Source organism: Armigeres subalbatus, chromosome 3, assembly GCF_024139115.2.
Source record: "Armigeres subalbatus isolate Guangzhou_Male chromosome 3, GZ_Asu_2, whole genome shotgun sequence".
Classification (NCBI taxonomy): Eukaryota; Metazoa; Arthropoda; class Insecta; order Diptera; family Culicidae; genus Armigeres; species Armigeres subalbatus.
The window spans coordinates 425,265,226-425,288,364 of record NC_085141.1 but is presented as its reverse complement, the minus strand read 5'-3'; the positions used below and the strand labels follow the sequence as shown (position 1 = coordinate 425,288,364).

At 37.2% G+C, this 23,139-nt stretch overlaps 1 protein-coding gene across 1 annotated transcript in view; it reads left to right on the top strand.

Moving 5' to 3' along the window:
- Window positions 1-23,139, top strand: part of LOC134223136 (uncharacterized) — an 82,793-nt gene that overhangs the window by 5,313 nt on the left and 54,341 nt on the right. The window contains exons 11-31 of the mRNA XM_062702275.1: window positions 1-108; window positions 211-336; window positions 709-837; window positions 1,023-1,085; window positions 1,145-1,276; window positions 1,901-2,212; window positions 2,442-2,537; window positions 2,860-3,006; window positions 3,204-3,266; window positions 3,329-3,460; window positions 3,645-3,956; window positions 5,086-5,181; window positions 6,237-6,332; window positions 6,550-6,609; window positions 6,664-6,783; window positions 12,293-12,448; window positions 12,517-12,855; window positions 14,473-14,538; window positions 21,445-21,582; window positions 21,817-21,879; window positions 21,959-22,156. Coding sequence (XP_062558259.1) covers window positions 1-108; window positions 211-336; window positions 709-837; window positions 1,023-1,085; window positions 1,145-1,276; window positions 1,901-2,212; window positions 2,442-2,537; window positions 2,860-3,006; window positions 3,204-3,266; window positions 3,329-3,460; window positions 3,645-3,956; window positions 5,086-5,181; window positions 6,237-6,332; window positions 6,550-6,609; window positions 6,664-6,783; window positions 12,293-12,448; window positions 12,517-12,855; window positions 14,473-14,538; window positions 21,445-21,582; window positions 21,817-21,879; window positions 21,959-22,156 — 2,952 coding nt within the window. The remainder of the gene's footprint in view (window positions 109-210; window positions 337-708; window positions 838-1,022; window positions 1,086-1,144; window positions 1,277-1,900; window positions 2,213-2,441; window positions 2,538-2,859; window positions 3,007-3,203; window positions 3,267-3,328; window positions 3,461-3,644; window positions 3,957-5,085; window positions 5,182-6,236; window positions 6,333-6,549; window positions 6,610-6,663; window positions 6,784-12,292; window positions 12,449-12,516; window positions 12,856-14,472; window positions 14,539-21,444; window positions 21,583-21,816; window positions 21,880-21,958; window positions 22,157-23,139) is intronic.

The following is a 23,139-nucleotide window of genomic DNA, read 5'->3' as shown; positions in this document are numbered from 1 at the left end:
GAAAAAGTTGGATACAAGTTTCCATGTACTGAATGTTCTGCAGGATTTCGATTCAGAAGCAGTTTAATAAGACATCTGAGACTACACGGTTATGTCGCAGTTGAAAGGGTAAGAATGTCAATTCCTGTTTTTTTTACATAAATCCTACCAATCGCGTCTTCTAATGTATATTTTTTATTTTATTCTATGATTTTATAATACCTTTTGTAGAGAAAGAAGAAACCTCAAAATCAAGAGGGTCTCCCGTACAAATGTTCTGAATGCCAGAAGACGTACAAATGCGAAGCGTATTATAAGCTTCATTTAAAATCACACAAGGAGGCCTTAGAGAGAAAGGTAAGAATGTTTGTTTACTTCACTATAAAATTAGTTACCTTATTTAGTCTTGATTCGCTGATTCGGTGAAATCGTAACCATTTATGCACGTTTAGACACAAATGATGGGTTAGATCAAGTTACATAATTAGGACATATTCATGGCGTTAGCACTATGATACAATTATTTTTAAACCAGCGTAAAGATCGTCTGGAATTATTAGTGAAGTTAGATGATTCTCACAATAAATAAGTTAGTGGCTAAAGCTTACAATACTGCAAGTGGAGTGCTGTATAGGCAATCCACTAACACATGCATTGAATAGTTTTCTGTTCATAAGTAGTGTGCTGGAATCTATGATACTAAATCAAACTTTATATATACATCCACAGATGGAAGCGGAAGCCGAAAGGAGAGCGGAAAACAGGTTCCATTGTTCTCAATGTCCACTCTCGTTCAAATATGAACATATTTATAAGCATCATTTACGACAACATCAGTCAAATACGACGAATAAGAAGGTAAGAATTTGATTTAACTTCATTTCAGAGTAAAGTTCATGTGGTATTGGCATATCGATGTGAAATGCTCGAAGAGGAAGTGTTATGAATATGCAACAGAAACCAGAGAATCGCTGGATTTTCTAAGCATGGGTTTTTACATTTTAAGTCAATTGGATTATAGTATCAATAAATTTCTTTTACAGGCACTTTACTGTAGAAAATGCGATCTCCAGTTCGAAAGGACAGAACAAAAAATGGAACACGTGGTAAGCATTTCCTTAAATCTATTATAGGGAACAACAAGGATTAACATTTTTTCTTACAGTTAAACTTCCACAAAGAAGCTCTGTATGAGTGTAAGTATTGTGATATACAATTCTGTGATATGAATCTGCTAAGAAAGCATATAAAACTGCATAAGCGTGAAGGAGAGCTGGTAAATACAAAAAATCCACAGGTAAGAACGATTTGCCTATGCATTATTCTATGGCAAAACTTCAAATGAAATTTTTAGTAGAGGATTGTAATAAGAATGTGTAACATTAAGTTAGTTAACACATATTTCTATCAATTCGCTTCATACATTCAACGTCTGCATAATATTTTAGTAAAAATACTTTATGATTTTTCTATATTCAATATATCAAAGTTCTTTTTAATTGAAGTATTTTCCTTCATTGAAGTATTTTGACTTCCCGACATCACAAAGCTTACATATATTGGATGAAGTTTGTTAAGGCCGTACTGAGGATCGTGGGTTCAAACCCCACCGAAGGAAAGTGGTCACCTTCAATGCATTTTTTGAAACGAGTTTTCAAAACATTGTAACACAATTCTTGAGCCTAAATTTCCTTTTTATTTTCGTAAGCAAAGGTAAAAAAATTCAAATTTGATTTGATTGATTTGATCTAAAATTAGGCAGCCATCTTGTCCCTACAATAAGTAGCTCTACATCAAATTATTTCAATTTTCTGATTTAAAACCATTTTCTCCAAATTGAATCCTTGAAGCAATTGACCCAAATGTTAAAAGAATTAACGGGTTTAAAGCAAACAAAATCGTTTTCTCGTTTTCCCTCTAGTTTCTTGCATCTGATCAAAATGAAAAAGAAGACGCACTTGAAGCTTCTGGAAAAACGTGCGAAACCGTGTCTCCCTTTATTCAAGCTAGAAGTGAGAGTTGTGAACAAGTTCCTGAATTAAATGTAGCCACTCCAGTCGTTGCTGATTTCACAACACTAAGCATCAAGGAAGAGCCCCGAGACGTCGAAGATCCTGCTGGTACTGAAAGTTCTAAGGAACGCACTGTTCCAGATGATGAAATAAGCAACGACGATCATGATGACGTAGCGACGGCTCACAGAGACTATGACTTAGTTAGCATGCGCAACGAGGTAAGTGTCGAAATGAATGTTGATCGTAACTAGCAATTAATATCAAGATAACGATCTCTTCACGACTCTCTCGAGTCGAGTCAAGTACGAGACACTGAAGACGGCCTTTTTGTTCAGGTCGAAATACGTATCTGTCAAAGGTACAATCAAGTGGTGGAATTAAATGGAATTGTACGAACTCGTCTTACGACAAGTAGGATTAACATATTATTATTTTTATAATTTTCAGGCAAAAAATCGTTTTGAATGCGATAAATGTCCCATTGCGTGTAAAACTGAGCATGCCTTCAAACGCCATCTAGAAGTGCACAAACGCGGTCTGAAGGTGAGAACTATGGCTTTGTTTGTTATCAAAATCATTATAAAATAAATTTAATTTCACGCTAGAAAATGAAAAATATTACCAGAGCAGTATTTCAGGAAATTTTGGTAATATGCCGGAATTGAAAGTTTTTTTCGGAAAAAAAAATTCAGAAATTTATAGAAATTACACACAAAATCGAAGAAAAAATCACCAGGTTATTCATTTTATTATTATTTTAGTGTAAAACATAAAAAAAACTTCTTGGTTTATCATTAGTTCATAGGCCTTTCCACATAGCGAATACAATGTTTTAACAAACCCTTTACTTGTTTATTTGTCATAGATGAAAGCAGCAGCCAAAAGAAAAGCGGAAGCCGAAAGGAAAGCGGAAAACCAGTTCAAGTGTTCTCAATGTCCACTTTCATTCAAATATGAACATAACTATGAGCGTCATTTACGACAACACCAGTTTAAAACGATGAAAAAGAAAGTGAGGATTTTATTTAGCATAGCTTTAGAGTAAAGTTTATAGAATATTGACATATCGATGATAGATGCTCAAAAATAAATTGTTGAAGGGAATATGCAACAGAGTCACGGTCTTAGAGAACCGTTGGACTTAAATTTTAACTAAATCAATAATTGAATTATTACAACCACCAGAGTAACATTCAATTTATTTTACAGGCACGTTACTGTGGAAAATGCGATCTCCAGTTTGAAAACACAAAACAAAAACGGATACACGTGGTTAGTATTTCCTTTCATCTATTCCATCTTTCGTCTACAAAAAGTAACTGATTTTTTTGCAGTTACACTTTCATGGAGAAGCTCAGTATGAGTGTAGGTATTGTGATATACAATTCCGTGACATACAACTGCTAAAGAACCATATAAAACAACGTAATTGCAAAGACGAGATGATAAATGCTGAAAATCCAAAGGTAAGTACATATTACAGTTTTAGTTGTGCTGTTATGCTTAATTTAACATAATAATACAATAACTGAAGTTTGATCAAGGTTTAAACTACCCTGTTAAATGTTCATTGCAACTTGCAACCCAAATATTATAAGGAATAGCGGCATTCAAGCAAATAATCCACCTTTCTCGTTTTCTCTGCGCTAGATTCGTGCACCTGATCAAAATGAAAAAGAAACCGAAGCTGAAGCTTCTGAAAAACCGTGCGAAACTGTGTCCCCGATTGATCAAGCTAAAAGTGAGAGTTGTGTACAAGCTCCTGAATTAAATGTAGCAACTCCGGTCGCTGTTGATCACAATGCACTAAGAATCAAGGAAGAGCCCCAAGAAGTGGACGATCCTGTTGATGCTGAAAGTTCCGATGAATGCGCTGTACCAGACAATCAAACAAGCAACGATGATAACGATGGCGTAGCTACGGAGCACAGAGAGTATGATTTGAAAAGCATGCGCAACGAGGTAAGTACCGTGGATAATCAAAATTCGGACACACTCAAACTTCGGACGCTTCAATTCGTATGGGAAATTTTCTGAAATATTTCATCGAAATGTTTCGTCGAGCTGGATCGGAAAGACTAATAGTTTTCGCTTGTTTTAGTATAGTTACATTTTAATAAGATATGTTAAAACAATGCGACGAAATGATTAAAAGACAGTCTGAACTGTGCAGTGAAAATTGTTTTCAATTATTCTTCCCGGTACTGTGCAATCAGGTGTCCGAAGATTGAATCTTTTCGTCCGAAATATGAATCCAACCCCGCCGGTGTCCGAGGTTTGAATCAAACAGAAGCCGGACATTATCATAAATTGCAAACATTCTTCGCAAAATCTTACACATATTAAATACGTAGTTCAAAAATGAATACTGTACTTAGTGATTGTAATGTTGATTTAAACGGTGTGATTTAAAATGTGAGTAAAAAATTTAAAATGTGGGTATATCAGAAAGTGCTTAAGCGTCCGAAGTTTGAGTTTGCACGGTATCGAAATGACTGTTGATTGTAACTAACGATTATGAAGCTAATGCTCTCTTCACCGTTCACAAATTACGTAACGCTAAGGGGCAAAAGGATTCTTACAAATAAATAAAATCATCGCGTTATGTAATTTGTGAACAGTTAGCTTTGTAGTAACGAATTCTAAACCTCAAATTTACGCGACGTGATTGTTGCTGTTTTCGGACGTCTGCGATTGCCTTTGCATGTACCATCATCGAGGATGACAATGGGTCAAATGGGGTTGAGAATGCTTGTAGAATAGATTGAATGTAGTTGTGGGCAAGAAAACTAAATTATAAGAGACCTTTTCAAAGGATTTTGTTATCCGACTCCATACTTTCGGTATGTCACCCATTGTCACCCTCAACGGCCATTGTCACCCTCAATACTTTTCTTTTGCTCAATTGACTTTCGGAGCTTGCAATTAGGTGTTTGACTAATTATTATTTGAATCGCCGGTAAATCAGTGAACGATAACATATTCTTAAGTGGTATGTCCGTGTTTAAACCGTACTATTTTTCAATCACCATACTGGTCATATTCGCAATAATTATAATATACGATAATATATTATTTTTATTATTTTCAGGCAAAAAATCGTTTTGAATGCAATACATGTCCCGTTGCTTGTAAATCTGAGTATGCCTTCGTACGCCATATACAAGCACACACACGCGGTTTCAAGGTGAGAACTTTGGCTTTGTTTATAAAGTATCTATAAACTTAAATCGAAAGAAGTAAAATATTAATATAAGGCGGATAACTCCGATTGTTCGATGCGTTCATGAAGGCCGTGTGGCACGGACATCACGCTTGAACTGGTGAGCAGTTTGTTGTGTGTCGGTAAAATGACAAGTAAAGGATTCACATAGTGCGGTTCGCAAATGTCGGTTGCGATATTGTGAAGAATTCGGGTAGCCTCGTGGGTATTCGTTCCAGAGCGTTATATGCATTAAGGGTTGTGGAACTGGAGGTACAATCAGTAGGAAAATGTGCCGACACCTGCACCTGTGGCACCGACGTTTTGGCCACCGGGATACAGAAGCAGTGATCGAATAGATCTCAGACAAACCCGGAAAGGGAATGGCTATGACGAATTGTGAAAGAGAGAAAGTATGTGAAACTTACCAGGAGCAAATGGCCTGGAAGCCTTTCCAAAGTGTAGTGGACAGAAAAACGAAGCGAATTTCGGATCTCACGCACACGGACTTGTTTGCACATTCCAGTAGTAACGCCGAGTAAAATTCGGCATTTGTTAGGGGTAATCGATGGTTTTTCAACATTTTTTATTTGTTGGGATAGAAGTAAAAGACCTAGTACAACGTGAAATGGAATAGCAGAAGGCAAGAACCGCTCTCCAAAAGATGGTCTCCTGCATGCTTTTGGATTATGGGATAGAGAAAAAAGTACTGGGCGAGGCCAGTCGTACAGCAGCATTTCTTTGCAGAACTGGTTACTTTCTTATGGTACGGTGGAACACCGTAGAAGAGATTGTATGATATAAAGCCGGTGCTGGATCAGCTATGTGTGTACGGAAGTGCATAAAGACGTACATACAGGACACACACTGACGCAAGGTAGATCCCTAATCAAAACAGTTACAAGCTGAGAACAAGAAAATATATAGCTTACTGGATTGGACCACGGAACGATCCCCGATTATGTACCAAAAAAAAAAACTATATTCGTCCCACAATAATTTGTTATTGTTATTTGTACTCATTGATATATTTTTTCTAGGGAAAAACTCGGTATCATTGCCATCGATGCCCGTTATCGTTTAGTCGTAGGCGTCTTTTCAACCGCCATCTACAAACACACCAAAAAGATCCGAGGGTGAGAAATTTAGCTTTCAAGAGCATGCTTACATCCCTACCATTAGATTATGGCTTAGACAGATTTTGATATATTATTGGCAAGGAGAGTTCCCTTCCAGCGCAACGGAAAATAAGGGTCAACATTAAGAAAGCAAGAATACCTTGCCAGTGATAGATCGAAACCAGCCAAAGCCATGATGTCCAGCATCAAATTAATTATTCATTTTTTTTAACAGTCCCGTTGTAAAGAATGCAACATCACGTTCGACACAGTTGTCCAAAGGAGAGCGCATTGGGTAAAGTATTGTCTTAATGGATCAATATCAAAAATTAAACTAAATTCGTTGCAGGTGGCCGTTCATAGAGTACGTCGTCATATGTGCAATATTTGTGGTAGAAAGTTCTATGCACAAGCCAAACTGGTAATACATTTAAAAACTCATCAGCCCCGAAACATGGAAAAACCGAAGGTAAGGATATAAAAAAAGGATCCTAATTTTTGGATAGTTTTTTGGCAAAAGTGATATGAATAAGAGATCTGTTTTTTTTTGCAATATGTAATTATTTATAATTAAATATAAAATTATTTAGCTCTTTTTTAGTGGAATGTTTTCACTGTCATTAGACGGGATCAGTACAAAAGGCCGAATCACAAAAGGCCGAACCACAGAAGGCCGAATCACAAAAGGCCGAAAATGTTCTAGCATACCACAAAAGGCCGAAAACCCAGAAAGCCGAACCACGAAAGGCCGAATGATACAAAAGGCCGAATAACACAAAAGGCCGAATCATTACAAAAGTTTCAATCTTTCAATTAAGAGAACTTGGAATATTCACAAATTTACGTTTACTTTTATTATGCTGCCCCATTAAGAAAAACTTGTCCACGTGTTTTTCAACTAATAGCAGCGATCTAATCAATCTTATTCAGTTGAGGTATTTAACATCAGTTCAACGTCGAAGCTCAATCTTTCAATTGAAAGAAGTTGTATGACGGTGTTTACAGAATCAATTTGATTCCTTATATATTGCATAATAGATCAATCTTCATTGCAGTAATGAAAGCATGAACATACACACTTAAAATAAATCGCCGACTTCGGTAAAATTTTACCGAAATCTCAACCGCTGAACTGTTCGGTAAATTATTTTACTGATTTTCGGTGATTTTGACAGTTGAGCAATGGAAAAAATTACAAAAAATCTGTAAATTAATTTACCGAATACTGTAAAATGAGCTAAGTGTGTACGTATAAATATTATCACTTTAAAGTAACGGAGTAATCCAAGAGCTCTCTTTTTTCTTCCTTTGCTGACGTAGTAATCATTATCAGTAGTATAAGTTAAATTCCCAAATCAAATGCAAGAGCCCGAGTTAAATTCCACCAGATTCATGGCTCACAGAATCGAATTGCCGGTTTGCATCAATGTAGGAGTTGTGCGCTTCATGATGCATGGTTGTGCATTGTGCTAATGATGCGCACTACTCATGATCTAATTGCGACATCAGAAGCTAAACAAAATAGACTTTTTCAATTATTATGCTTTTGAGCAAAATGCATGTTCCTCAATGCATATCATTTTCTCCCAATTTAAGAGAAACTTACTTCACAAGACTTCACTGAGAAATCACAAAATAATTCGAATATTCTAAATTATATTAAGTATTTGAATAAAAAAAGTCTGAATAAAATCGGCAGACCAACAAAGTGGACCGGAGCGAGCGCGCGCGCTCCGGTCCACTTTGTTGGTCTGCCGATTTTATTCGGCCTTTTGTGGTTTCGGCCTTTTGTGATTCGGCCTTATGTGATTTCGGCCTTTTGTGGTTTCGGCCTTTTGTGCATTCGGCCTTTTTTGCTTTCGGCCTTTTGTAATTCGGCCATTCGTGATTCGGCCTTTTGTGATTCGGCCTTTCGTAGTAGACCCCATTAGACGACTTTAGTACAATTCCATTTAATTGCACCACCTCGTATTACTTTTACATATACGTATTTCGACCTCAACTGCAAGGTCGTCTTCAGTGTCTCGTACTTGACTTGCAAGTACATTGCCATTGTCGTAGCCAAGCAAATCCGTCTTCCTAATTTCCTTTTACTAACGAAAACAAGCGCGGAACACCGAAGGATAATTCGCATGTTCACGCCTCAAAAACATAACACTGAATGATCGTTTATTTTCACCGTTCGAATCATCTGGAATTCCTGTCAGCCTACTACCTATTGTGGGGAATAAAGTGAGTCCGAAAAATGCATTTGCATTTGTTGGTTACATTGATGGATAAAGTGGAACGTATTTCTTATTTCATGATAAAAATAATGAAATATACAAAAATATTTAAAAATGACATTAATAGAATAAATGATAACGAATTTGAAATTCAATCCTAGTTGGCATTTGAAATGCCAACATACTAAGAAGCTAATGAGAAGAAATTTGAAATTCAATCAATTGTCGTAGCCAAGCAAATCCGTCTTCCTAATTTCCTTTTCCTAACGAAAACAAGCGCGGAACACCGAAGGATAATTCGCATGTTCACGCCTCAAAAACATAACACTGAATGATCGTTTATTTTCACCGTTCGAATCATCTGGAATTCCTGTCAGCCTACTACCTATTGTGGGGAATAAAGTGAGTCCGAAAAATGCATTTGCATTTGTTGGTTACATTGATGGATAAAGTGGAACGTATTTCTTATTTCATGATAAAAATAATGAAATATACAAAAATATTTAAAAATGACATTAATAGAATAAATGATAACGAATTTGAAATTCAATCCTAGTTGGCATTTGAAATGCCAACATACTAAGAAGCTAATGAGAAGAAATTTGAAATTCAATCTCAGTAGGCTGACAGGAACTGTGAAAATAAACGATTATTCAGTGTTCAGTTTTTGAGGCGTGAACATGCGAATTATCCTTCGGTGTTCCGCGCTTGTTTTCGTTGGTAAGAAGCAAATCGGAAGACGAATTTGCTTGGCTACGACAATGACGTAGTCGTTGCTCCCTACAAGGTAAGAGAGTTCAGCAGTAGTAGAAAAGCTAAATGAGGCAAAAAAATATGGTAAGCCTCCGACGTAAAAAACATGGCAAAAAAAAAAAAAAGATAAGCTATGATTGGTGAAGGGTAAAAAAAAAGGTAAACCCCAGACGAGATATGGCAAAAAATAATGGTAAGCCTCAAAAAGCCCGGTAAGCCTGAAAAAAATGGCAAAAAATAATGGTAAGCCATGCTATACAAAAGGCAAAAAAAAAGGTAAGCCTAAGTTGGAAAAGAGAACGGCAAAAAAAAAAGATAAGCCATGATATGCTAAGGGCAAATAGAAAGAGAGAGAGAGAGAGAGAGAGAACGCGAGAAAATAATATGGCAAAAAAATTAAGAAAAGTCATGAAAAAATTACACACATATAAAAAAAATAAGGGGTGTCAATAGGCGAGAGAGATTCTTGACAGAATAGTGATAAAGAAAAAAATTGATTGTGTTTCAATGAGCAAAATAAACAATATTGATAAATATAAAAAACGAAGGTCTACCATTTCAAGATCAGTTACCAGTTATGTTTGGAACTCATCCGCTATGCAGCGCGTTATATTGACAGTTACATTGGCAGTTCGGTTGAATATCTTGACATCTATAAGATTTGGAAAGTTGTCTTCTACAGAGTCGTTGAGAAAATCAAAATCAATGAGATGAATATTTGTTAAGTCTTAAATTTATCTGATCGACGGAGCTGTTGTTCTAGATAGTAGGTTGAGTTGAATATCTCTTTGTCGGTGAGATTTGAAAAGTTTTCGTAATCTAAAAAGTTGTGGAAAAAAAAACTGAATTGAAGATGGTGTTGATTGCAATACATCTGCTTGGTGGCATCAGATTGAATAAGTTTGCCAATTCGGTTAAGTATCTCAAAATCTTGGATTGGAGTTGGATTGGATTTGGATTTGATTTGGATTGGAGTTGGATTGGAGTTGGATTGGATTTGGATTGGATTTGGATTGGATTTGGATTGGATTTGGATTGGATTTGGATTGGATTTGGATTGGATTTGATTGGATTTAGATTGATTTGATTGAGTTGGATTGGTTTGGATTGATTTGGATTGGAGTTGGATTGAGTTGGATTGGATTTGGATTGGATTGATTTGGATTGGATTTAGATTGGATTTGATTGATTTGGATTGATTGGTTTGGATTGATTTGGATTGATTTGGATTGAGTTGGATTGAATTTGATTGATTTGGATTGGATTTGGATTGGATTTGGATTGGATTTGCATTGGATTTGGATTGGATTTGGATTGGATTTAGATTGGATTTGGATTGGATTTGGAGTTGGATTGGATTTGGATAGGATTTGGATAGGATTTGGATAGGATTTGGATTGGATTTGTATTGCATTTGGATTGGATTAGATTTGAATTGGATTGGATTTGGATTGGATTTGAATTGGATTGTATTTGAATTGGATTTGGATTTGGATTGGATTTGGATTGGATTTGGATTTTGATTGGATTTTGATTGGATTTGGATTGGATTTGGATTGGGTTTGGATTGGATTTGGATTGGATTTGGATTGGATTTGAATTGGGTTTGGATTGGATTTGGATTGGATTGGATTTGGATTGGATTTGGATTGGATTTGGATTGGATTTGGATTAGTTTTGGATTGGATTCTGATTGGATTCTGATTGGATTTGTGTAGAATGTGGATTAGATTTGGGTTAGATTGGTTTAGTTAATGGTTTAGTAAATCAATAGTTTCAATAGAATTTAAGGACAGTTTAAGGACAGCGTCAATGCTTTAGTGCCACAAATAATAAATTCACAGCTGTTATTGATATATAAACTACTGCGCCGGTATGAAAAAAAAGAATACAATTAAATTTATGTTTTCGTATTAACAGCTCAAAAAAAAAAAATTCCTGACCGAAAAAAAAGAAAGAGTAGAGACGGTGAATATTGTGGGGAATAAAGTGAGTCCGAAAAATGCATTTGCATTTGTTGGTTACATTGATGGATAAAGTGGAACGTATTTCTTATTTCATGATAAAAATAATGAAATATACAAAAATATTTAAAAATGACATTAATAGAATAAATGATAACGAATTTGAAATTCAATCCTAGTTGGCATTTGAAATGCCAACATACTAAGAAGCTAATGAGAAGAAATTTGAAATTCAATCTCAGTAGGCTGACAGGAACTGTGAAAATAAACGATTATTCAGTGTTCAGTTTTTGAGGCGTGAACATGCGAATTATCCTTCGGTGTTCCGCGCTTGTTTTCGTTGGTAAGAAGCAAATCGGAAGACGAATTTGCTTGGCTACGACACCTTGCAGTTGTGGTAATACGGTAAGTAATACGAGGTGGTGAAATTAAATGGAATTGTACTAAATTCGTCTTATGACAGTGTTCATGGATGTATAAATGGATGATAAATAAAAAAAACAATTGGGGCAAATTCAGAAACAGAGGGGTTAAAAACTATTGAGAAAGATTGTTTTTGTCATCAGTTGTCGGGACATCTTTTGCTGGTTGGGAGTGGAATGTCATTGCAAAATACATACGATTTGACAGAGCAAGCCAGTAACAATCTTTCTTGGTAGTTTATAACCTATGGCTCGACCGCGCTCAAATTTCATAAACCGCCTAATTTCTAAAATGCTAGAAATCCGTGTAATGAGAAAACCCCGTAAGAAATTATTTGTGTCACAATAAGCAATAAAGTGGGTATCAAGCGAGTATCGAGGAAGAACCTTTTGGCCAAATCGATTTCGGCAACATGAAAAAATTGAACTCGTTTTGAACGTGTTGCTGAAGAATGTGGTCTTTATCGATTTTGACGACTTTTCGCTTTTATTAAACCGTTCATTCAATGATACTTTTTTAAAGATGATAAAAATAAATGTTAGCCAATATCAATTTTACCCTATTGTTAATACTAGATATGTATTTAAAATGTACTACTTCTTTATAATTCCAGAAAAAAGAATCCACTATAGTCATGACAAGATGTCGTTATTGCCTTGTGATGATCAACTCTAAATGTATGGAGCACCACATTAAACATTGCGGCCCAAGAGATTGTCGTATATGCGATGAGAAGTTTGGCAGATATCACCAATTAACATATCACATGGTTTGCATTCCAAAACCTCCCGAACTAAACTGTTGTTTGATGGCTAATCTATTTCGCTTTATTTACAGAAAAAGAAGCACCCAAATGGTTTTTTCACGTGTCCACAATGTCCAAGAATGTTCGTCGATGAACTCGACTGCAGCAAACATACCGTTATATGTGCACAATACTTATTCACCTGTGATGTTTGCGGTTTAAGATTAAAGTCATCGTATGGTTTACGGTGCCACAGAGCTAATATCCACAATATCAGAGCACCCTCAAAAGCAGCTCCAGGCGATGACAATAAACAAATAGTACTCGAAGATAGCGGCATAAACATCAAAACAGAAATGATAGTGGAGGAAACAACGCTGCAGCCTTATGATCATCAGTTGAAACCCGTTACTATGGACGACGGCAAAAAAGTAAGTTTTTTTCATTTATCAAATTTCTAGTTATGTCGTTAGGTATATGTCGTCAGCGGTCGGTATTTTATTTAATAGTTTTCTTTTTTCCAAAGAGAGTAATTGAACACATGATCTAACCATTAGGCTTTCTGTGATCATGTAGGTACACGTCCATTTCACTCACATACCCGCAACTTGGTTGTAACACCACGGACGAAGTAACACTACCCATCAAATCCATGTTGCACAGGATTTACATCTTTCTTACAGACTTTCATCCACTCTTCCTTCAAATCCTTAACGTTTTTGAATAGCTTCCCCGGTTTCCAGAGCATTTCCTTCATACTCGCCAAGAATTTATATATTGGGCGATGTTCTGGTAATTTAGGCGGATTTGCCGCCATCGGCACAAAAACAACAACTTCGAACTACCCTATTATCGGTTTTTCGTAATAGTGCGATGCCAAATCCAACCTAAACAGAGTACATATTACGTTTTTGGGACCGAAGAAAGGGTAGCAGGCGCTTCTGGAGGCATTATTTAAACATTTATGCCGGTCGCTTTGTACGACTAATTCAATTTGCCGCACCCAGAGATCGGTTATCGCTTTAAGTACGCATTGGAAAAATTGTCAACCTTCTTCTTCAGGAACTTCTTTTTTTGATCAGCAAGTCCCTCCTAGATGTCCGCCTGGCAGGATCTGCCGACGAAGTACTCCAGGCCGATGATCTGCTGGGCAGCGGCATTCCGCTTTAATACACATCTCGTCGTCCATTACGATGCATTTCGGCTGCGCCAATCACTAGCGGTGGGTCTTCATTTAGCCTTGCAAGCAAAGGCGCACAATTTGGGTTAGGTACCTTTTTTACCTTGAAGATATAAAATCCGGCTTCATTGTCTGTCGGACGAAACAACGGAAGAACTGACCTTGGTCGAATGGTTCGGATTGCGCTTGAAGTACAGTGATCGTTTGCTAATTGGGGCACCCCTATTTGGGTGTTTCAACAAGTCATTGTGCTTCCTTGCTTTCACGGGCTCAGACTGTCTTTCTTCGCTTATCTTCCGCTGCCTGCTCGCCATTAGGTCTTATGGGTCTTCTTGAATGATTTTTCCACACGGGATACGGTCGAATTGTCGATTCACTACAGTTTCGCAATCCGACTGTGGGACTGGCCTGGATTTTCTACGATCATGCCCATATTTTTTGTCGTAGCACTTCTTGCTTGGAAGCCATGTCGATAACCACTTGACAGATTTGACGAAATTTTGCACATGTAAACATTACACTCGTGTATTATCAATTTTTACAAAAGATATTTTAGTTACTAGATAAAGATTGTCGCTTCGGTTCCCTTTGTTCTGCTGTCCGAAACATGTGTGGTACATACCTGTCAAATCGTATGGATTTTCCTTCTTTGACATTTAGCTCCCCTATCCTCGCCAGCAAAAGATGTTCCGGACAGCGACGACAGCGACAATCTTTATCTAGTAACTAAAATATCTTTTATTTTTACCCATGCAATAAGAAGTTATTCTCAAAAGAAAGAGAAACCTTCATTGTTCCCTTCTTTGTTGTTCATTCTTTGAATCTAACTAACCAACATTAATTACACATATTGTATTTTTATTTTCAGCGAGAATATGCATGCCCGATTTGTAGGAAAATATTTCCTTCGCCATACAAAAGGAATAATCATAAGGTGAGTCGGCTCTTTATTTAATTTTCTCTTATTGTTATGTTAGCTAACCGTATAGAGTGGTCGCTTATCGTCCGGCGATGCTTGATCCTTGTTTAACACGCCTACCCCCCTGGTACGGTTGAACTTGTCTTTGAATGACAGTTTAACGACAGACAGATGTATAAAATTTATCCGCAGTACAAATAGCACGTGCTATCAAAGCATTCGCCGCCAGGAACCACCACCAAATTTTCAAAAATTTCAAAGTTACTTTTTTTCTGGAGGTATTGTTTTGTTAGGCGACTATCTGGCGCTTATTTTTCGTTGCGACTCCGGCGCCCAAGTAACAAATCTAAAACCACTTGTATTTATTCCTAATTTTGTTCGTACGATTTTAAAAATGATTCCAAAATGCTGGTTGATTTTAGAAGAGCTCTCTATTGTTGTAACGGTGATAACAACAATACACGGGCACTTCCTGATGTCTGCGCAAAACCAAAATTCCACTACGAGATGCTACGCTTTTTTTTACATTTTATAAAGTAATATTGCATGGCTCTAAATAGGTGCCATTTTGGGCCCCTTTTTTCCCACTGTGCAATGGTTAAAAACCATTGCGTGCCATCAAGCTTGACAAGTATTTCCTCTAGAGTTGGCATGCGGAAAGGCGCTCGACTTGTCCATTTCTTCTGATACCTCTTCAATTATACCAGACAACAGTAGTTCTTAAAGTCTACGGACTGTTTCTTGCTTGTATGCGGCAGGAATATTCGTAAAAATTACTCTTGATGGCGGTTTTGTTTTGTCGTATGAGAGCGTGACAGGCGGTACGTTAAACTTCGGGAATTCTCCTGATATGTTCAATGCCATAATTTCACCTGCAAACAATTTTTCGTTTCTAGTTTCTCGAACTATCAGCGACCGGCACATTCAGGGCTTGTAAAAAGTGCAGATTTGTGAATATACTCTATGATAATTTGTTGCATGGAAATTCTCAGATTCGTCGAAAGAGAGGAGATACACATATTCGATGTACTGTGTTTGTCGCACAAATACTGCACAAGAGAGTTGTCTTGCTTCATTTTTGCGTATGAAGTATTGTTGCTCGGTGTTGCAACCTACTCACAACATCATTTAGCGACAAAGCTTCTCTCTCACTTTGCTTGTGTTGCTGGCATTATTTACTGGTTTGTTTTGCTCGGAAGTTCCATTTCTACGGGTCGGGACCGAGAAGGATTGCTTCATGCTACAACATGGCACTGAGGAGATACATGTTTAATTCGTTCAGTACTGTAGTAAGAGAGCGTATAGACACAATCAACATACGTTCACAATTCGCACGCTGGAAGCGTGCAATAATAGAATGTTGGAGCATACGGAATGCACCTAAATTTTGAACTAAAAAACGGGAATTTCAATAATTCAATTATTTTCTATGAGAACATTAATGCTTTCAGAGAAATAATACCTTATGTGAATAAATTCTTAGAATATTCTGAAAATTGTCTCCCACAAACTTTTTCCAACTCCAGCATTTTCAGTTATAAAACATGCCATCAAAACAGGAAGTACTGTGGCACACATTGTACACTACTATTAAGCGAACAAAGATCGTGGGAAAAGAACACGGTGGACAATATTAAGCGTGAAAATGTTTCGAAAACTGCTAAAGTATTTTTGGTCTACTGAGCTCCATTATATACAAACGTGATTGGAAGACCAAAGACACGAAGCAACTCATCAATAGGATAAGAAGCAGCATCCGGAAATGGCATCAGTCCAGCGGTCATGCAAGATTAAACTACGCCGCACAGCGGACCACGGATCATATACTACCATTCATTAATCTAAGTTTAAATACAAAGGATTACTCTTTATAATAACGTAAATCAGATTGAGCTGCACTTCTTTGTAGTTTTCTTCCCGAGCCTTTCTTTCCATTCCCGCTATTTAGTAGCCACCCATTAGATGGGTTATTTTATTTTGCAATAGAAAATTTTGTCAATATTTATTTAATAGGCTTGTGTTGTGAGACAACCAGTTGAATAAGATATCTCGGAATCTGTGAAATTTCGAGAGTTGTGATATTCTACAAAGTTGTTCGAAAGATCAAACCCATTGTGGACAACATTTAAATAATTTGGAATTCATCCGCATGGTGGCACTAGCGTCTATGACACAACCAGTTGAATAAGATATCTCGGAGTCTGTAAAATTTAGACAGTTGTGATATTCTACAAAGTTGTTCGAAAGATTAAACCCGGAGAATATCTCATTATTTCGTAATTCATCCGCATGGTGACACTAGCGTCTATGAGACAACCAGTTGAATTAGATATCTCAGAATCTGTGATATTCAGAGAGTTGTGCTGCAAAGTGTCACCGTTCAAGTCACGCAAAGCGTGACAATAACAAAATCCAGGTCATGTGTCAAGTACTCAATTGTGATGTTCAATGTGGATCTCACATGCTTGGTGTAACGATCACCATGAAAGTGACATTTTAGCAACTAGCGCTTGGTCACTCACCATGTCTTCACTTCTTCTGCCTGTGATCACCAGCATGAATGATAGGAAAACTTTCCTGATGTTGTGGTTGTCATATCCGTGTCATCTTGACTATCGTGATGATCACTTGACCTATGCGGTGTTTGGTTCGAAATCAACGCTCGTCAGCAATGGAATAATCCACTTAGCGGAAATTAATGGATTTTTGCTGTAATAAAAATGCATGAAGCCAAAATAGAATTTAAGTGTTCTTATTGTTTATGTTGACTTTTTGTGCAATATTTTAAGAGGTGCTGTAAAAAGAAAAGTACATACATAGTTTTTCCAAATTTGATCCAGACTAATCGCAACGGATAAACATACACTGAAAATAATTTTGACAAGAAAAAGGTTTTGTTAGAATAACTTTTTTTCCTTCAAAGTGCCCAGTTTGCGATGTATGGACGGTTGGTAGGGAATATAATCAGCTATCGTGAGGCACAATTTCATACAAATCAAAAAAAGCGTTTTTTTGCAAATCGAGTTTTAACTTTTAAAAGTGATTTTTTTCAGTGTGGGGCTCAATTTGAATTGTTTTCGTTATCTTTATTAGAAACTTTGACTGACTTTGCGATAGTCACCCACACAACATTTTTTTGTAGGATGCGTCGTTTTTTGATTGTATCCATTTGAAAAAATCAATAAAAAAAATTTAGCCTTTTTCAAAAGATAGTCTTTTCAAAAGAAAGTTCCATACAAAATACGTTACGAGAGGGTGGGTGGGGGCTGAAAATGATCCATTATAGCGTTATGTAATTTGTGAATGAACCCTTAATTTAACTATTGATTTATCCGATTTATCAATCAAAAACGACGTCAGTCCAATCAAACGACAACAAAATCAATCAATAACGGTGCTCACCTGCACTTTTGACAGCTTTGCGGTAGTTTGACCGATTTGATTTGACCGACCTGATGCTCTTTATGGCTCTCAGCTTGTGGTTGTGAATCTGGGTGTCATGCTTACCTAAGGTACTCTCGTGTCAGCTTCTACATGTCACGATGCGCTTGCAGTGATTGTCAGTAAAGAACATCGTTTAAAAGACTGGTTGTGATATTCTACAAAGTTGTGGATCAATTCTTAACTGTACTAATCTTCAACATAGAGTAGAGTGGGGCAAGAGTACGCACTTAGTTTTCAATCGATCATGTGGCCCTTGTGAAGCAAGCTTCTGCATATGAAATCAGTGTCGATGATTCATATACTCTTCCTTTATGTTACCCAGTGGAATTTTTTTTTGAAATTATTGAGATTCGTTTTAGTAGAACCCTTATTGCAAGACAAGTGAAAAACGCACTCTTACCCCACCGGTGGGGTAAAAGTGCGCATCGGGTGGGGTAAGAGTACGCATTTATCCAATCATGTGCTTTAAGTATATATTAACACAAATATGAGTTAATAACATTTTATTGATGTTTAATGATCATATATTAGGGAATCTTTGAAGATTACGTAACTCTTAAAGGGGGAGGGGGTCCTAAAAATGTGCACTTTCATACGAAAAACCATTGTTTTTTATATATCCAAAAAACTACAGAGGTAAAAATATATATCAGGTTTCGCGTGGCGTATACAAAGGCATTTTCCTTAAAGAAAGTCCACCAATCACGTAACGTAAAATTTGGCTATTTCATCACCCCCCCCCCCCCCTATCTTACACTATTTGTATGAATCCTCTAAAAATTATATGGATCGTCACACATCTCACAACCCCTCCCAGCTAAACGTTGCGTAATTTATGAATGTTTCTTTTGATTAAATGAAATTATCATTTAGATGAAATTGTGTTTTCGTATTATGTTTAGGTGTACAACAAGTCCTAATACAATTTCATTATTTCGCTTCAGTGCTTTGTTCGCTAAGTCCTTTCTAACACCGAATTACTTCAACTTATCCTAAAAACTTGTGATAATTTCGAATTCTGTCCCTTTTTTCTTAGTTGTGGATCTTTACGCTTTGGAAGAAGTCTTATTTCGGACGGAGATACGGGTTTGACATCATAACTTGAAGATTCATATGCGTACTCTTGCCCCACCGGTTCCTGCGTACTTTTACCCCACAGTCCCAAAAATTATTCAAGTAATGGTTTTGATTTCTTGGAAAACCAACCGGATTGGTGTTCTGTACCATAAAGTACTCTATACAATAGGTTATCGAAATGGTATAATATTCACCTGATTGAACGTATATATGGTAATGAAATACTAGTTGCGGAAATCTTTGAATTTCCGAAGGAATATTATGAGGAATATTATGAGGTATTCAATGGAATCCTCCAATTTATTTCCGAAATTCCAATTATTTTTGATTTGTCTTCGAAAATACCACTCGAAGTATCCTGGGAAATTCCTTTAGAAATTCCTACGGAAATTTTTCTAGGGATTCCTTCAAGAATTCATTTACAAATTCTTTTAGGAATTTCTTTGGCAATTCTTTTGTAAATTCTGTCGGAAATTCCAACGGAAAGCATTTCAGGAAAACTTTTATGCATGAATTTCTTCAAAAATTGCCTTAGGAATTCCTGTAGAAATTAAATTAGGAACCTTTCATTTAAAAAAAAAAGAAATTGCATGTTCTTATCGAACAAATCTTTCTATTAATTCCTCAAGAAATCCCTTCTATAACTCTAGGAAGAAATTCTTGGAATTCCTTTGAAATTTCACTTAGGAATTTATTCAGAACTTCATTCAGGAATTTTTTCAAAAATTCATTTAGAAATACCTTCGGACATTCCCTTCCTTCCGAATATTTATTTCGAAATTCTCTTCGTCTATTCGTTCAAGATTGCCTATTTCATTCTTTAATAAATTTCTGGAAAAAATCTACCAACATGATTTCCGAAATAATCCGTGCATGAATTTTGTAGGGCTTTACTTCGGTACTTCGGAAGTTTCTCCAGGATTAATCGAAATTCTAAGAAAAGGAAAGTTATTTTTCTCAGATCAATTTTGGCGTATATAATCGATTTGGTGGGTCACGTGCCCCATCGTGCTCCTGCTTAACTCCGCCAGTGCTTAAAATGGATCGCGACGCTTCCTTTGGACACAGTTCATTTTTCTTCATTGCTTTGCTGCTGATACCGTCCAGGAAATTTGTCCAACATTTCGCTTCCGCCCCCTGGGTGGAGATACAAGGAGATCAGCCAACTCGGGGCTGTTGGGTGGAAGATGTTCCTTAGCCTTTTTCAAGGCTCGTCGTTTTTTTACTACACTCTTTGTCGTGCCGCTCCACCAATGGAGGGGTCTTCGTCCTTGAGTCGGGCTGGTCTGGTTTTGCGGATGCTGGTGTTGACTACCCGGTGAATAGCGTCCGTTAATTCGATGCTCGTTGTTGGCGGCTGTCTGACTATTCACCCTCGATTACGTCTTGGAAGTATTTCCAGGTCGTTTGCCCATATAGAAACCGGTGCTTACGAGTTACCTCAAACGGGCGTTCTGTCAAGCACCAGGAAGATCGATGCTTCTAGGGGTCTCGCCCGTGGTTCAGTGCAGCCGATTGACGATCGAGTGAGGCGTCGATGGCTAAACCCACGTGCCTGCTCAGGCAAGTTGAAGAACCATCGTTCAGTACTGTGAATCCTGATCGAGAAGCCGCGTTGGAGACTGCATTTCCTCTAAGGTTATTCGTGCAGCTACCCCAAAAGTGGTGGTATGCATCGACGTCACCGAAGATGCTTGTCAGCGGAGGTAGATTTTTGCAGTTGGGAAGGTATGTGTACTGGCACGATGGTGACCATTGAAATCGTACTGCAACATGGATGAAAGGGACTCTTTTTTTAATGCTAAATATGGCTTCTATACACTTGCTTGGATTACTTTTCGAAACGTTTTGTTGGCCTCGCACTATTTTATTCACCAACCTTGCTCAGTCACCACGCGTCCCCACCACAATGCGAATGAGGTTAATAAAGAGGTTGTTCACTTACCTCCCGTAGAAGTCTCTCGCACAACACGACGACACGGCACCAAGTACTATGCGCCTCCTTGCACTAATCCACCCCACACCAGCTTTGCACTCAACGCTTAAGAAGTAACACTGATCCCGTTCCGAAATTCTGGCTCTCTATCTTGATCCTCCGGCCACTGGCCAGTTTACTAACTCCTGTTTTGAGAAAGAAAACTTTTTTTCAGCTGAAGTCACCAGCCATAATGCGGAAAATAGGATTTCCAACATTTGACATGTTGTGGTTTCCGTTTGTTCCAAACGTGCCATTAGATAGATATGAGCTGATATTTGTTGGACATTTACCTTATGCGTTTCAATATGAGCGAGCATTATGCGAAAAGCATATATTATTGTTTAAAATAAATATATTTCAAAAAACGAATGGTCGATCGCTATAGCTTCAGCTTAATTTTCACATTTATTTTACCATTACAGTTGGTGGAACATCAGGTGCCGCGTTTCAAATGCCACGAGTGCGGGAAATGGTATCACATCAAAAGTGCGCTTAACAAACATATTAGAGCCCACAATAACAAAAAACAAAGAAAACTCATTTCAGAATCAAATAAAAAGGTATGATCCTATATATTTTTTTAAATCGAAAATAATATTAGTGCTTGGAGTTTGAATGGTGACTTATCAATTAGCTATTGATTTTTCTTCCAAATATATTAAATAAGCACCATTATAGATTTTCAAAACTCTGGTGATAAGAAGCCAGAATTTACAAAATTCACATACAATTAGTGTGGAATTCACATGCTTTTGTATTCGATTCAAGATAAGAATTTTGTTGTTTCCTTACAGCCCCATACATGTCCAATTTGTCAACAAGTTGTTCCGACGAAAGCACATTTTAGAAGACATATTGTAAGTATTATTATTAATGTGCAATTCACTATTCACATCTGCTAACCATAGACTTGATTTTAATTTTTTTTTATTGAAGCGAACATATCACACGGAACGAAAGTTCAAGTGTCACATCTGTGAGGCCGATTTTCTCGTCAAGTGTAGACTTTTGCGCCACTTGAAGATTCACGAGAACGATACCGGTTCTAGTAGAAAGGGACGACGAAGAAGGAAGCGTGTTCAAGAAATGGAGGGGGAATCGATTGATCTGCAACCAAAAACGAAACGGACAAACGTCGAATGATATGGAAAAAATCTTAATAGAATTCATATATGTTTACTGTAATGTAGTAATGAGTACGTATATCCAAAACATCGGTGGAAAGTTCTGGTATAAGGGTAGAATTATCATAATGAATCAGTTGTCGATAATATCATTATTTAAGGTTTGAATTCATAATCTCTGCGAACCTCTTATTATTTTTAAGTATTATAATTTATTAAGTATTTAATAACAATCATGATCTTCTTTTGAAACCCTTATCAAAAATCAAAAAGGGATCCTCGATTCCAATTCCAACGATAACTTTTTAAAAAATTTTGTTTTCAATCCACGATTTTCGAATGACCTGCAACATTTGAAGAATTCTATAACTTTATCTAACAGATCATTTGATCTAACACGAAACTATTAACACTAACATTACCACAATTTTATATTAATAACACATTGGTGGTATTCATACCATCGTCTAGGTTTCGTGCCCGTAGAGAACTACCGGTCTTTGTAGATAGTCAGTTTGGTACGGCGGAGAACTCTATTCGATCCGTTTTGCGGAGTCCAAAGTACGTACGATTTCCTGCCATGATGCGTCTCCGAATTTCCCTGCTGGTATCGTTATCGGCGGTCACCAGTTAGCCCAAGTACACGAATTCTTCGACCACCTCGATTTCGTCACCACCAATACAAACTTGTGGTGGGTGGCTTACGTTGCCCTGTCTTCAGCCTCTTCCTATCATGTACTTCGTCTTCGACGTGTTGATGACCAGTCCAATCCATTTAGCTTCGCTTTTCAGTCTGATGTAGGCTTCCTCCATCTTATCAAAGTTACGTGCCATAATATCAATGTCGACGGCGAAACCAAATAGCTGAACGAACTTCGTGAAAATCGTACCACTCGTGTCAATCCCTGCCCTTCGTATTACTCCCTCCAAAGCTATGTTGAATAGCAGGCACCTTGCCGTAACCCTCTGCGCGTTTCGAAGGGACTCGAGAAT